The sequence below is a fragment of the Phocoena sinus genome, chromosome 20 (genome assembly GCF_008692025.1).
Source record: "Phocoena sinus isolate mPhoSin1 chromosome 20, mPhoSin1.pri, whole genome shotgun sequence".
Classification (NCBI taxonomy): domain Eukaryota; kingdom Metazoa; phylum Chordata; class Mammalia; order Artiodactyla; family Phocoenidae; genus Phocoena; species Phocoena sinus.
Window position 1 is genome coordinate 5601093 of NC_045782.1, and position 15808 is coordinate 5616900.

General features: G+C 44.9%; 1 protein-coding gene across 1 annotated transcript in view; it reads right to left on the reverse strand.

Annotated features, from left to right (window-relative positions):
- Nucleotides 1-15808, reverse strand: part of DNAH9 (dynein axonemal heavy chain 9) — a 304275-nt gene that overhangs the window by 131822 nt on the left and 156645 nt on the right. The window contains exons 37-41 of the mRNA XM_032616402.1: nt 15474-15647; nt 14792-14999; nt 4200-4365; nt 2388-2490; nt 1585-1824 (exon numbers count right to left, since the gene is read on the reverse strand). Coding sequence (XP_032472293.1) covers nt 1585-1824; nt 2388-2490; nt 4200-4365; nt 14792-14999; nt 15474-15647 — 891 coding nt within the window. The remainder of the gene's footprint in view (nt 1-1584; nt 1825-2387; nt 2491-4199; nt 4366-14791; nt 15000-15473; nt 15648-15808) is intronic.

The window sequence follows — 15808 nt, forward strand, 5'->3', positions numbered from 1 at the left end:
TCTGTGTGAGGGAGACCGAAGGCCTCTTTCTCCTTTAGTTCTGCCACTATGGGCAGCATGAATTTGATCAAATGGCTCAACTCCTTTTTGCTCATCTGGAAGATGCACATGGGGATGCCCCCAGCTCATCCTGTTGCAGTGAGATTTCAGAGACCGCTTGTGTGATTAAAAAAAAAAAAAAAAGAAGTTTTTCTCAATTAATACTCAGTAAATGGGAGGTAAGTGTGGGAATGCACAAACTTTGCCACCATCTAGGTCTGAGGGCCACGGAGCTGTGGGTTTTACAGGCTTGGAGCTGAGTCTTTCTTGCTGCCTTAACTGTCTTATGCTGTTCTCCTCATAGAAAGAACGGGTGAGAAGGACAGAATGGCGTGGTGGAAAGGGGTTCTGGCCAGGGACCTGAAAGACCTAGGTTCTATTCTGGCTCCTTCCCTGGCTGGCTGTGTAGGCTCTGTGGGTGTGTTTCCTCATTTGTAGCTGAGTTAACGCTTGGGAGGCATGTGACCCAGGAGAGCTGTCCTGAGCCAGCTTACAGGAGCTCTCAGAGACTCAACCTGGCTGTGGGGCTGTGGTCCACCCTCCAGGTAAGCTTTTTGGGAGCATCACTCTTGGATCTTTGAACTAATAGTAGGTTTCTGCTTCTTTTGACCATGGAACCTGCAGGCTCTATGGCCTCAGAGTCTGGACCTTTGCTAGTCTGAGGTTCCCCAGAGTCCTACCTGCACAGGTAATGTAATTAACCCCAAACACATGTGATCCCCATGGAGGGTCATGCCTCACTCCCTGATCATGCTGATAGTTCCCTACAGATGTGGCCTCTGCTTGGGATGAAAGGCACTTTCCCTCAATAATGGCTCAGAACTACCCTGGAGAGGGGTCTCTCTGAAAAGTGGTTTCTGCAGATTCTCATCCAGGATGGGAGGGCTGTGGATCCATCACAAGAGGATGCGGTACCTGGCCAAGGGGAAGAGGGGGCTGGGTTTGCTGCATTGCCCTCTGGAGGTTTTGGTAGTGAAGGGGCAAGCAACTGGAAGCACCAGGCAGACACAGGCCACCACTATTCAGATGAGCAGCTGGAAGGATCTGAAATGGCTTTGACCTGGAAAATAACCTGGAAGTTTTAGGACTGACGCATCCCAGTGGCTGGCGGATGGTGTCTTCGGAATAGTATGACATGGCTTTAGGAAGCAGAGCTATCCTGCATGGTTTAGGGGATGTTATTTTTCATCCCAAGAATGATGGGTGTACCACCAGGGCCTGCAAAATAGTTTTCTCGCTTCTGTGTCACTTTCTTTTCTAGGCATGTTGGAACCATTAGATGACATTATCTCCAAAATGCTGAACCTTCTCCAGCCCGAAGGAACCAACTCAGAAATAAATACACTCTGCTTACCAAGAAGTAACTTAATGGGCAAAGAGAATTCTATTATGTTGAATAGACCCTCACGGACCCCACAGCACTCTGTTTACTTGTACATTCGTCACTCCATATGAACTGTGCCTTTGCCTGAGAGTTTGGCAAAGAATGGAGGGGACAGGATCATGGCTAAGCCTCCTAGTGTGTCTTGGAGCCGATGGACTCACCTGGAAAATGTTGGCCAAGTCCCTGAGGTTGAAGATGTAATGGAATCTGATTGCTGTGGGGAGGAACGTGGTGGCGATCTTCTGGTGGAAGGTAAGGGCCAGACGGATCAGCTGGGGGACGCATTTCTGCAGTGGTGCCGGGAAGTCCCCAAGCTTCAGGTGCTGAGTCAGGATGGTGCAGTAGATGGAGGACAGGGCATCTGCTCCCGGGAAGGAGAGGGCAAACACGCTGAAGTGACGCTGGATAGGGGAGCACAGGCACGTGGAGGAGGCCACGAGTTAGACATCCATGGTCACAGGACAGAAATCACCTCTTCAGGATTCGGATAAGATGGTGAAGAATTCTTAGAAGGGCTTTGAATTCTACATTCTGGCCACATTTCTCACATTAAACCCAAACTTAGGTTGAACCTAAAATGATTAATGGGTTTTGGACTTCTGGTCAAAGACATCAGCATGGCCTAGCAGGAAGGGAATGGAACTTGGACTCTGGGAATCTGAGTCCAAATCTGAATGTGATCCTGAGAATGCACATGACCTTGGGAGGGTAATTCACCTATCCGAAGTTCTCTCAACCTGAAGACCAAGTTGAATTAGATGAACCCTGATTCCTTCTGGCTCAAAAAGTTTCAGAACTCTGGGTCTAGGGGGTTTTCTGTCTCCCTGGAAATGCGAATCAGCATCCTGTATGATTTACCACTTGAAGAGGCTGGACAGGGGAGGGGCCAATTATCACACATAGTCCAGTGACATCAGCCTGGAAGGTGGTGTTTAGGACCCCAGGGTCACAGTTCCCCCTGTACCTGAAGCCGTGGGTTGATGGTGAAGCTGCCTGCAGTGGGGTTCATACAGGAAATGTACTGGACATTCATGACCTCCTTTAGGGACAGTTTGTTTCGATCATGCCTGGAACAGTCAGAAACCATGGACGAGAGTTGAGTGAGGGCAGAGGCAAGTAAGTGTGCTGTCAAGGTGAACTGGGATGTGCCTGATCATTCATGTGTTTGGGGGTAAAAAACAGTCTAGATACATTGGTAGAAACTGAGAAGAGACAAGAGCTTAGGACAAATTCCTAAGGGATACAACATCTATGGAAGTAGCGCCGGAAGAAGAGACCACAAAGATGGTCAAAGAGGTAGGAGGAAATCAAGGGTGTGTAGTATCCAGAAAGCAAAGGAAGCCAGTATTTCCAACAGGACAGAGCAGTCAACCACATCAAGTGCTGCAGAGAAGATAAGAAACATGGTGACCCAACAGGGTCTGCTGGATTTCACTATAAAGATACAGTTAGTTGAGCAGGAACAGTTCAGTAAAGTGGAGGAAATAGAGGCCTAATCATAGTGGACAGAGGAGTGGGCGGGAGACGAGGAGGTGGAGACAGAGGGGAGAATCTGGTTATGCAGAGACACAGAGCAGTAATTAGAAAATGATTTTCTAACACTATAGGATAAATTTGTGCAGGTTTAGACACTGATATGAAGGAGCCCATCGGGAGATAGGGGAACTAGTAGGTGAAGTGAGATTTCAAGAGATGGAGAGAGTAGACGCAAGATGCTGGTGGGTGGTTGAGCCTCAGGGAAAATGTAATAAGGGGAGGGAGAAAAAGATGCACAGGGATAGAAGTAAGTTGTATGGGTGTGGAAGCTAGAAATGGAGATGGCGGGAGTGGCCATCAGCTGAGGTCGGGTGGGAAGTTTGAGGAGAGAGGAGAAGGCATGAAATAGGCATTTTGGAGGGTGGAAATGTAAACATATGAACACAATACAGTAGAATTTCCAGGAAGTTTCTACTTCCCATTGAAGGTTTGTGACCATGAATCTAAAGTAAAACTATTCAATAAGTAGCCTGATCTTTTCCAGGAGACTTCAGCTGCTTGAATACTGGTGTGGAGATTGTGGATGGTGGTCCATGGCACGCATCCAACAAAGACCTTAGGAATGACTGAAAGGCAAGTCGGGTGACTGTCGTCATAACTGTAATTCCTCTCTCTGAACTCCCTCTTGGCCCTCCCTGCTCCTTCTCAGCAGCAGTAGATTCAGTGTGAGGTAGGAAGGTGAGCCAGAGTTATCTCAAATCACTGACTTGCTTTTTTCTTTCTGGCAAGTTTAGACCTTTTGCCATTAAAAACTATTCTGTTGCAGGAGATAACATCAGAGCCTGTGAGATGCTCTGAAAAGACAAAGGCTATTAAGACCCGCAAACACACGTGCACCATAAGAATGTTAGCTGTTCTCAGCGAAGGCCCTGCTCACTGCGATAGGACCACAGGGGGAGGGGGGACGAGGGGGAGGGGGACGGGAGGGAGGGGGACTGGTTAATTCTGCTTTGGGAGCTTGGAGAAGGCAGCTTTAGAGATGAATATTGAGGAAAAAAGTAGACATTTTTCTTTAAATGAGAGCTCAGTACCTTCTCTGACCAGCCTCTTCCGGTGGGTCTCAATTCCCTGTTGGAAGGAAGAGCACTCAGGAAACAGAATCCCATGAGGGACTCAGTTTGCTGTGGCAATTCTCATCTGGCGCTAGAGCTGAGCTGAGGTCTGCAGCTCCAACGACAGGACAGCGATTGGCCTTGGACCTGTTCCCCACCCGGCCGAGTCCCTTTATGTGTGCTCTTACCAGTGGCCATAATCCAGGTGCTGCCTGATGATGGTGTGGGGCTGTGCAGTCCCGTAGGCGTCCACCTCAGGCATGTTCATGTCATCTATGAAATAAATAAGCTTCTTGTTGCCTGTGGGGCCATAATTTCTGCCCGCTTTCTTCTCCAGAGGCTTCTCCAGGACAGCTGAGAAGAGAGCCAATGAGTGAGGGAAGGAGGTTCAAAGCTCAGGTGCCAGTTCTAAGACAGTCCAATGTCAAGGACAAGCCATGGTGCAGCGTGCAAACAAGAGCTGCTCCCAGCAGCAGGCAGTTCTACAGGACCAGAGGGCAGGAGGCCGATGACCAGGCAGAAGTGGTGACAGCAGTGCCCAGGCTTCGAACATCTGACTGCGCACTGTGTTAGGGTGTTTTTTGTTTGGCCTCACTGTGCAGCCTGCGGGATCTTAGTTCCCCGACAAAGGAAGGAACCCGTGCCCCCTATGTTGGAAGCATGGAGTCTTAACCACTGGACTGCCAGGGAAGTCCCTCTGTTAGGTTTTTACAGACATTTATGGTCTCACTGAATCCTTACAACACTGCTACAAGATTAGTACCATCACCCCTTTTACAGGTGACAGAACTGAGACTCAGAAGAATGAATTAACTCTTCTGAGGTAGAGCTAGGATACAGATCCAAACCAGTTAAAACTTCAAAGCCCATGTCCCTTCTATCACACTTGCGGTCCACTTTCTTTGTTTGTAGACTAGAAACAGAAGTCCCAAGGCCTAGTACTCTACCCCCAAGGAAATCTGCAGACAACCAGATCCTGGGTAGACCTGCCCTCTCTACCTAAGACAGCAGGGGAGCAGCCCATCCCAGGGCTGGGAGGAAGCTCCTTCCACCCCTGGGCTATAAGAGAGGAAACACCGGATATTCTGTCAACAGTATTCTCAGAGAGTTCACCTGCTGGGGTTCCCTGAGGGAAAGCAGAAACAAGAGCCCCAGAGAATTTCCCAGAAGCTTCCAGTGTCATGAACAGTGCCCCTCTGCCTTCAGGTATCAGATCATCTTCAGTGCCTTTCTGGAAACCAAGTACAGACTCTCTCCTGGAGCTGCTTCTTCAATTACTCAGCCAGAGGGAAGCAATCAAAGAGTACGGTTTTCCAGCCTGACAGGACTTGTTTAGAGCAAATTTAAGTAATAGGCTGGAGATACATGTATTTTTTTCAATAAAGCAATTAAATATTTATGTATTGCAAGAACCAATACTATTACCGCTGGAGGCTCTAAGAACCATCTGATTCCTTTTCTTGAAAAACAAGTTTGTAAACAAGGAGGAGGTGTCAACAGACATATGAAGGTGACAGATAGAAAGACAAGTTCCTTCAAGAAGCTTGAATATTCCAATTTTCTGGTCCTGAGTTAAATTAAGTGTTCCAAATATGAATTAAATTTAAATTAAATTAGCATGCAATTAACATACACTATCAACCAATTAATCACCCAACACCTTCTTCCCCCCCTTAAGATATAACAACTATATATGAGATCTGTCAAAATGAAATATAATTAATGGGCTGTCAAGGACATGCCTTTGAGAACAGTCCTTCTAATAGGAAATTCTCTCCTTAGGAAGACTTGTTTCTCCTCCTCCCAAAGCAATGATATTCAAATCAACTCCTGGAATTAAGCAGACCCTGTAATTTGGGTTGATTACACTTTTTACGCTTCTCAAGGATTGTTGAGGAGAGAAGCACATCAGCTAACAAGAAGTGGGCTTGGAATGCACGGGATTATCTCAAACGGATGACGTCAAGTACTCCAGAGAAAGAGAGGCCTCCCTAGGAAAGGCACACACATGCTGGATCCCTTCCTGGCTGAGCTCTGTCCCAAGTCCCATCTAGAATGGAATGGTAGTGAGTTCTTTTGCTTCCAGGTAGAACTGGAGGAGCAAAAGTGGGTTTACATTTCAGCAAAAATGTTGATGTTGAAGGCACTAAACAAATGAGAAAACTGAGCTTTAGGGAAGTAAAAGGACTTTATCCAAGGTCACACAGCTACTGAGGGCAAAGCCAGGATTCTAACCCAGGTCTGTCTGACTATGGCATCTTATGTAACCACCACAGCAAAGTACTTCTTAAACTTTACTACGACCCGGCTTCCACCCTTCAGAAATCCCAGGTTTAGTTAACTCATTGCCTGACCATGTTTTTGACAGAGATCATTAATAATTAACTGTGCCTTATGTTGAACTGACATGATTTGTGTATCTGTGTTTGAACAATTTTCCTTTCATATTATCCAATTTTTCACATTAAGATGTTTCAGTTATATTGTAAGGGCTTTTCAGTTATTCTTTCAAAAAATAACATACTTTGTATGATTATAAAATAATACATATTCATTATATAAAAATTGAAAAGCATAGAAAATCATAAAGATGAAAATGAAAATTGCCCATAATTCTATCACCTATAGCAGTAAGCATTACTTTCAATATTTTGGTGTATTTCATTCTAGTCTATTTGCTCTGTTAGATTTTTTCCTTTACAACATTGGAATTATACTGTATATTCTGCCTGTATATGTTTTTTCATTTCTCATATTTTAAACCTCTTTATATGATAATACCTAACCTCCCAAAACACGATTTTTAATTGCTGCATTGTGTTCTATAAATTATACTGTATATTCTGCCTGTATATGTTTTTTTCATTTCTCATATTTTAAACCTCTTTATATGATAATACCTAACCTCCCAAAACACGATTTTTAATTGCTGCATTGTGTTCTATAATTTGGAGGTGCCAAAATTTATGGAATGGTTTCCCTACAGTATGAAACATGTTGTTTTCAATTTCCTTATACCTTGAAACCCCCTCCCCCCATTCCAAGTAGAGTGTCTTGCCCACTAGGTGGTCTTTGATGATTTAATTTTGTGTCATCTCCTTTTTGGAAGATATTCAGGCAAGTGGCGAGAGTTGTCTATTTGTGATAACGTAATGCTCCTTTGAAGTCGAGAGTTTGATCAGATCTTTTTTAAGGTCCTGTCCAACCTTAAACTTTTAATGAACAGGTGATGGAGATTTGTTTTACACAAGGACTCAGACCCCTGAGCTCCTATCTAATTAGCGTAATTACGCACTCAAATATTTGTTGAACTAATACTTCAAATCGCAGTTGGATGGCAGAATTCAGGACAGTGACGAGCATCGTTTTGGCTCACTCGCTTCACACTGCAAATATATGCCCAGTGATGCTGTGACCCAGTTCTTTACCTCTCCTTTTCCCTTTCTAAACTGTCCTGTCTATGGGTCATTGCAAATTCTTTTAGTTTTAAAAATTCCTTATATTTTCAAAATGAATGAGAAAAGGCTTACGTTATTTCAACAGACATAAAATAGACCAATTAAAATAAAGGCTAAAAAGGGATTCCAAAACAATATAGAAGAAACTTATTTGTACCAGTAATCAGGGATGACGTAGTTACTGTAACCAAATAAAAATGGTCACATTGATCTTTATGAACTGCCTCCTTGAAAGCTCAGAACTAAATCTGCGTTTAATTACAGTAACCATGTCACCCCAGATCACTGGTATAAACCCATCTCTACTTTTGTATGAAAAAACTTTTCAGGCACTCAGTTCTAAAAGGCATATATCGTGGAAACTTACAAAAGGTGTATCATGCTGCAAAATGGGCATGGAGATGTTAAAAAAAAACCTGAAAATTATCTTTTATCGTCCTAACTTTCAATCAACACCAAAGGGTGGATCATTAAATGGTAACTCAGCAAAGGGAAAGAAAGCAGTGCAACTGCGTCTGTGGCATTTAGAGCAGCTGGAGGAACGGAGATCTGCCTCTCTCAGCCAAGGTGTCAGTGTTATTAATCTGTGATTTTTTGCAGCTGCTGGTGAATGATCAAGTGAAGTCTGAGAGTTTCAATGACCACGTGAAGGCCCTATTTTATTTATTGTCAAAGGCAGAGACATCCATGTGCTCCAGATATCAGATGAACGGAAGCCAAGTTGGCATTCTATTATGGAAATTTAGATGCATGACTTACTGTCTTATCAAAGTGGATGGACACTGTAGCTCAGTGAAATAAGACAGCCTGGCTATTAACTCACTGTGTGACTTTGAGGGAAGTCCCTTAACACCTCTAAAGCCTCATTTTCTCATCTTGTAAAAATAAAGATCATCAGATCCGTGATGGACACCATTTCCTACTTCCTTCTCCTTAGTTACTTTCCAGCTGGGGCGGCCACGTGACACAGTTCTGAACAGTAACACACACACATAAGTCAGTGGGGTTCCTGGAGAGCTATCATTTCCTGACATGGGCACTAACTCTTCCCTTTAGCTTTTTTTTTTTCCATTTGGAATGCAGATGTGATGGCCGGAGCAGCAGCCACTCTGCTACCCTGAGGTACCATCTAAGAGACTAATAGTTACTATAGCCTCAATATCATTGAACCATTGATTTAGCATTAGCAACTGCCTACCTCAAGACTTCTTGTTGCATGAAAAAAGAATCTCTGTTTATGTCACTATCATCAGATTTTCTGCGGCTTGCAGTCAAAAGCATTACTGATAATACAGTGGTTTGGCAGAGTATAAACTTCAAATAAAGCAAGTGCTATCCACACTGGTGAGCAGTGTGAATGCCTTGAAACACAACCGCATTTGCATTTAAAGGAATTTTGAATCTGAGTTTAGAAAAGTACTCAATGGAGACCCCAGAGCTGGATGCAATAAGAGAGGAGAGATGCAGGGAATATCAAGCAGCTGCCTTCTCTATAAAAGAACATCTGATTTTGAGAAAAATGGCATTCAATGGACTAGCAGGATGAGTGAACTGCAAAACATCCCCCTGGAGACCTCAGTGAATTGACATGCTGGGATGAAGTTACTGCCCATTTGAAAGCTGGAACATTTTTTCCAAAAACATTATTTTTGTTTTAGCATAGTTTATGTTAAATGCCTTTTTCAAGCAAAAGGGGTTTGCTTGTGTTCCTTTTTGTGTTCCTGGCAGTTGGGGCTTAGAGATTATTGCATAATATTTATAGATTTTTAAATTTGAGAAGGATTTTAATATTGTTAGAATAACAGCTTCCATCTACTGAGCACTTATTGTATGCTAGGAATCATTTTGAGTGTTTTACATATTTTATCTTGCTATTCAGGAATGAAAAGAATGAACTATTGCACCCTCAACAACATGGATAAATCTCAAAATCATGCTGAGTGAAAGGACCCAGACAAAAAAGAGGGCCTATTGTATGATGATTCCATTGTATAATTATATAAAATTGTATAAAATTCTAGAAAATGCAAACTAACCTATTGTGACAGAAACAGAACAGTGGTTGCCTTAGGCACAGGACAGGGTGGGGGGGGTTGGGAGGGAGGGAGGGATTACTAAGGGAGGTGAGGGACTCACAGAGGTGACGGATGTATTCATTATTTCGATTGTAGTGATGGTTTCATGATGGGTAAATATTTCAAAATGTATCAGATTGTATACTTTAATGTGTGCCATGTATTGTATGTCAATTATAACTCAAAAAATGTTTTTTAAAAAGGAAAATGTTGGGGCTTCCCTGGTGGCGCAGTGGTTGAGAGTCCGCCTGCTAATGCAGGAGACGTGGATTCGTGCCCCGGTCCGGGAAGATCCCACATGCCGTGGAGCGGCTGGGCCCGTGAGCCATGGTTGCTGGGCCTGCGCATCGGGAGCCTGTGCTCCGCAACGGGAAAGGCCACAACAGTGAGAGGCCCGCATACCGCAAAAAAAAAAAAAAAAAAAAAAAAAAAAAGGAAATTGTTAAAAAATTATCCTGCCTTTTAGTAGGAAAATGGATAAAAGAGCTGTGATTTATGCACACAAGGGAATTCTATGCAGCAGTGAAAAACCAATGAAAACGTTCTGCATGCATTAAAACAGACAGTGATGAAAAAAGCAAGTTACCAAAGAAGTTACAGTATGATACATATTTAAAATTTAAGTACACACAACAACATGGGGTATTTTATGGGTACATATATGTATGAAAAGCGTAAATTTGGAGTAATGCACATCAACTCTAGTAGTCCTAGTCCGGTTAATGAGGGGCAAGACAGAGGAAGGGATGGGGGTGGTATGTTGGCTGTACTTAAAATGCTAAGATCCATAGCAAAATGACAAAATGTTAACATCTGTGAAATCTGGGTTGTGGGTACATGGGCATCTGTTACACTATTTTCTGTACTTTTCTGCATGCTTGAAATATTTCATAATTTTTAAAAAGTTTAAGTCATTCTCCATCCCACTCTTAGCATCCAGTTCCCCTTGCCAGGGGCAACTGCTGTTTCTTGTGTGTCCTCCTGGAAATATTCTTAGTACATACAAGCATAGATGTATGACTCTGTGTGTGTGTGTGTGTGTATATATATATATATATATATATATATGCAAATTTTTATCTATCTCTTTTTAAACAAGATATATACTTTAGAGCATACTATATACACTGTTCTGTATCTTGCTTTTCTCACTCAATAAAGAGCATAGAAATGGTTCCAACTCAATTCATACAGACTTTCCTCATTCTTTGTAACAATGCTTAGCATTCCATCATATGGATAATTAGGCTATTTCCCATCTTTTACATTACAGACACATTATAAACACACCTTTTGCACATCTGTCTGGGTGTACTATCTGGCCTTTAAAGCAGCCTACACCACATCACATTGAATCTTCTCTTAATTCCAAGGGTCTTAAGTACAAACAGCAATGAAAATGTTGGGCTTCAAAAGAGTGATGGGCTCCTGACGTGGGTGGGACAGTGTGCCACCTTTCTGATGCCAGAGCAGCTACCCTTTGGGTTCTTGCACCTCCTTTTTATGTTTTCTATTTCCTGTTGGATACCAGGCTCTTTGCTCCCACTTTTCTAATTGTTGGTAGCACCCTTTTCCCTGCCGTTTTGTTGCTTCCAAAATGTTTTCAGCTAAGAAGCCAAATAAGAAAACTTGTCTGGACTGTGACTAAAGTAATGGACGGGAGGTTCCAAGTAAGGGCATCCAGTATCTTTCAGAGTCAAGAGTATGATACTCCTCTCCTCTTCCTTGGCTATGAATTTTCACTCTCTGGTTAAAGTATTTTTTTACATTATAAAATCATTATAACAGGACTCTAGAAAACAATTTCTCTAGACTACTCAAATAGTACCACTAATAATAAGAGTAATATTATCAAATATTTATTTCAGTTTCCAAAGTGTTTCTTATCAGGGAGGTAGTATAGCCTAATGTTTAAGAGCACAGGATCTGAAGTCGGACTGTCTGGGTTCAAACCCTGGTCCACCACACTTGCTGTGTAGCCTCAAGTAGCTTATTTAACTTCTCTGTGCCTTGGTTTTCTCATCTATAACATGGGGGTTATACAAATACTTTCCAAGGTTGTACAAGATTAAATCATTTAAAAACGTGTAAAAGTCTAATCTCAGGTTAGCGCCTGACACATCCCTGGTGAATGTTTGATAATATCAGTTATTATTATTACTATTATCAGTGTAGTTATAGTAGTAGTAAAGTGGGCAAACCTGATAATCTGATCAGTCACTGGACTCAAGGCTTGCAAGTAAGTGTAGAGGTAGATATGTTTAGTAGCAAAACAGTGTTAGGATGTGAACCAGCCAGGCATGTGAAGTCTGCTTATGACCGCTGCAGGCTGTGAACGTGACGGTGCCAGGCCATGACAGTGCCAGGTTATGACACTGTGTGGCTTGATGGTGGCTGAGGTGTCATGGAGTCAAGATGAAGTTAGTGGTTTGCTGGAGTTGCCTCTTGAGAGCTGACTGTTAAAACAGGGAACTTAAGGGGCTTCCCTGGTGGCACAGTGGTTGAGAATCTGCCTGCTAATGCAGGGGACATGGGTTCGAGCCCTGGTCTGGGAGGATCCCACATGCCGCGGAGCAACTGGGCCCGTGAGCCACAACTACTGAGCCTGCGTGTCTGGAGCCTGTGCTCCGCAACAAGAGAGGCCGCGATAGTGAGAGGCCCGCGCACCGCGATAAAGAGGGGCCCCTGCTCGCCACAACTAGAGAAAGCCCTCGCACAGAAACAAAGACCCAACACTGAAAAAAAAATAATTAATTAATAAAGCTCCTACTCCCAACATCTAAAAAAAAAACCAAAAAAACAGGGAACTTAGTAAGCTGGTGGTTCAACACAGCCATTATTTAAAAACATAAATTAGATAAACTTACAAGTAAGTAAATTATATTAAAAACAAAGGTAATGAATATTCAAAACTCATCATGTGAAAATTATGTGACTACATTTTACCATTATCTGTGCTCTTGAGGTTATGTTCACCTACTGAATCTGCAGAGCAGAAATAGGATGCATGGTGCTCTGCTGTGCTTCTCTTCCCAACTCCATGTTCACGGACATGGTGGGGGTCGCCTGAAATTGATCATGGTGGGAGTAATTACACGTCAGAAACTGGTAAACACACACACCAGGGCTTGATTTGTTTCGCTGATTGTGTAGACTTAAGAAAACAATTAAATTTAAAAGTGTATCGTGTCTATAACTGCTCACATTGTGAAGAGCAGAAGAAAATCGGAGTGTTCTTTCTCAAATAGAAGATGCTCACATCACTGACAAACTACTTGTTCTAATACAAGTCTCCATCACTTCAGTTTGTCTTGTTATCTAGGTGGGAATGACAGTCAATTGCTAGATTGGAACCGAAGGTGTGAAACTTTTACCAGCCCAGCAGGGGATGAAGCCCAGAGGCTGATTTGACAAAGAGGTGAAGTCTCCCTGTCGCTGAGGGGGGGATGAGGGATGACCTTAACTTCCATCCACAAGCTTCAGGCGCTAACCTGCTGTGAGAGGTAGAGACAGTGCAGCCCCCACTAGCATGAGGAGCTGGCTGGATCGCAACCCTGGAAGAGCTGGCAAGGTGGTGCAGAAAGAAGGTGGGGAGTGAGCTGTTGTCTCACATGGGAACTGGGGAAAGCACAGTGCTGGCAGCACCACACGTTGACTCTCTGTGGTTCACACTGAGCAGGGGCCACAGAAGGACCAGACCAGGTTCACTTTCATGTATAAGCTTGGCTTATAACTTTCCAATCTGCAAACAGCCCATAGGCCGAGCGCCTCGTTTTTAGTGGACTGTGCGTTCTAGGGGTGGGGATGCACGTGGTCTCACGTGGGAAAGCCCGGGCGGAGGGACAGAGAGTGGGGCAAGGCTGTTACACTGTGAGGGGTGAGAGCAGGGCTCCTCCCCAGCCCTGTCACTCCCCTCCTTTTGTTGGGAGGTTGGCTTGGGCACTTCTTCAAAAGGAGGCTGTTTCTAGGGTTAATGTGATGAGTGTTTCTACATAAAAGGAGAACTGACAGTAGGTGAAGGTCAAGGAGAAAGTGGGTGGCGAGGGGGAAACATCTTATGCAGTGAGCCCTGGACCCTTAAGCCACACCCTGAGGACACGTGTCCCCTCAGGAGCCCAACGTGTAAACTCCCAGTGAAATGCATGCTCCATGTGGCCAGCAGACTGGGTGTGCCACACCAGCCTTGCCACTTGATGGTGACCTTGGGCAACTACATACTTTTTCCTGAGCCTCAGTTTCCCCATCTATGAGGTATGAGGGGTGAATAAAATGATCTCTAGAGGAACATCCGCTGCCAGAAGTCTACAAGCCCATGGAAATCTTCCAATGGGTTTTCTGTTTTCTTTGTCATCAAGGTGCTGACCTATACTACGTTGAAATCCCACCCTGGGGGAATTTAGCAGGCCAGGGAGGCACTTAGGGAGAAAGGATGGGAAAGGGGACCTTGCTAAGGGTGCTGGAAAGTGGGACACAGAAGGGAGGGGAGAGGAGAGAAGGGGAGTGGGAGGGGAAGGAACAGTGCTGCCACTAGGAGTCAAGCCTGGGAGGTGCCTGACTTCTGCTCCAGTTCCAGCTCCCGTAGAAGGAGTGGACACTCAGACACCCCACCCCCTCCTCCACACCCCCTGGGCCCCTTATGTAAGCAGCTCCTTGCAGGAAACCGCTCTCAGCAAGAAGCCCCTTTTCTTGTCACTTGAGCAAATCAATTGCAACTAACTTCTAAACCAGGCACCCACATGCTCTGCTCACCTGTGACCCAAGAACAGCTTTCAAATCTTTTAATCATACAATGCCTTGCCTAACCCCTCAGTTCTTCCCTTAGATCAAAGAAGTAGAAATGGAGAATAAGTAATTAACAGATGACCAGATCTCTTCCCTGGCTTCCCCTTCAGTCATCTCGCAAGTAAACTGTGTGACCAAACTGTGTGAACAGATAACATCTAGAAGAAGATCACAAGGCGCTGACAAGCCTGCACACGGTGGGGCATGGCGAGGACTCTGACCCCCATCTCAGTGATTAACTGAGATGACTTCTCTCTGCCTCTCTAAAAAGTTTCACGGCTGAGCAGACTCTTGGGAGATGGTTTTGGAGGGCGCTGAGGCCACCATCTCCTCAGATTGCCAGCATTCTGATTAAAGCCACCTTCTTCTTCTGTTGACACCATTTGCAAGTATGTAATTGATTTTGTGAGCAGTGAGCAGCGGGACCGATTCACACGATTTATTGATGTATTCTGTAACACTGACCCTGCAGCATCGCCGACGTGGTGTAGTAGTTGAACAGCACGTTTTTCACCAGGTATTCCTCGGCGTCCAGGCTGGCCAGCCTCGCTCCCACCAGCACCGACTTGCCGGTGCCCGCGGTCCCTACCAGCATGACCGGCCGTCGCCGAGCCAGGAGCCGCTCCAGGAAGTAGCACACTCGGATGGTCTCGCTCGTGTGCACCAAGCAGGCCTGGAGTGGGAACAGGATGAGTGTGCTGGGGGCTCATGGGAGAAACAGATGCTGGCAGAGTGTTCTGGAGCATTTCAGGGGAGGGAATCCTCTGGGGTCGGGGAGCTCACTACCCCGGGGAGGAGGGCCCCCCTAATACCCAGTGAGACCCTCCTACTAACTCATGCTCTGGGTAGAGAGCAGGCCCTTCCCCCTCTGCCAGCGCTGTCTGCCTCCCTGTGGCCTCTCTTTTAGAATCTTCTGCCCTGGCCGTCCTTCTTCTCCAAGGATGTGGGGGTCTGGTAATTAAGTTATCTAGACTTTGGGAGATCTTGTGACTTCATTGCACCTATAATTTCCTCTGAAAAGACAAGTAGCTGGGGATGACTAATTCCTAGTGAGGTTAAACCTTTCGGACATCCATAAGGGGCTGCCGCTAGAGCCACTGCAGATCCTGGGGACACTGCACGTCCTTGGTCACTCAGCCACACTCACCTGCAAAGGCATCTCAGGGTCAAATTCAAACTGGGGGATGAGCTTGGACCAAGGCTCGAATTTCTTGGTCTCTGGGTCTATGTAATAGTCAAAGATGGTTCCTTGGGAGGGAAACTTGACTGTTTTGAACTCGGTCAGCCACCATTTGCTGAACTCTGCCTGGTCGTCCACGAGCTGCCAAAACAAAGCAGGTCAGGAGTCAAGGCTCTGCAGAGCACAAGAAGCCTGGAGAGGCTGCCCTGCATCAGGCAGAAGGTCAGGACCGGGAGCAAAGAGGGCTCCTGCTTATCCCCCGAGGATCGACCCTGACAAGGCCCAGCTAAGCAGGGGCTTCC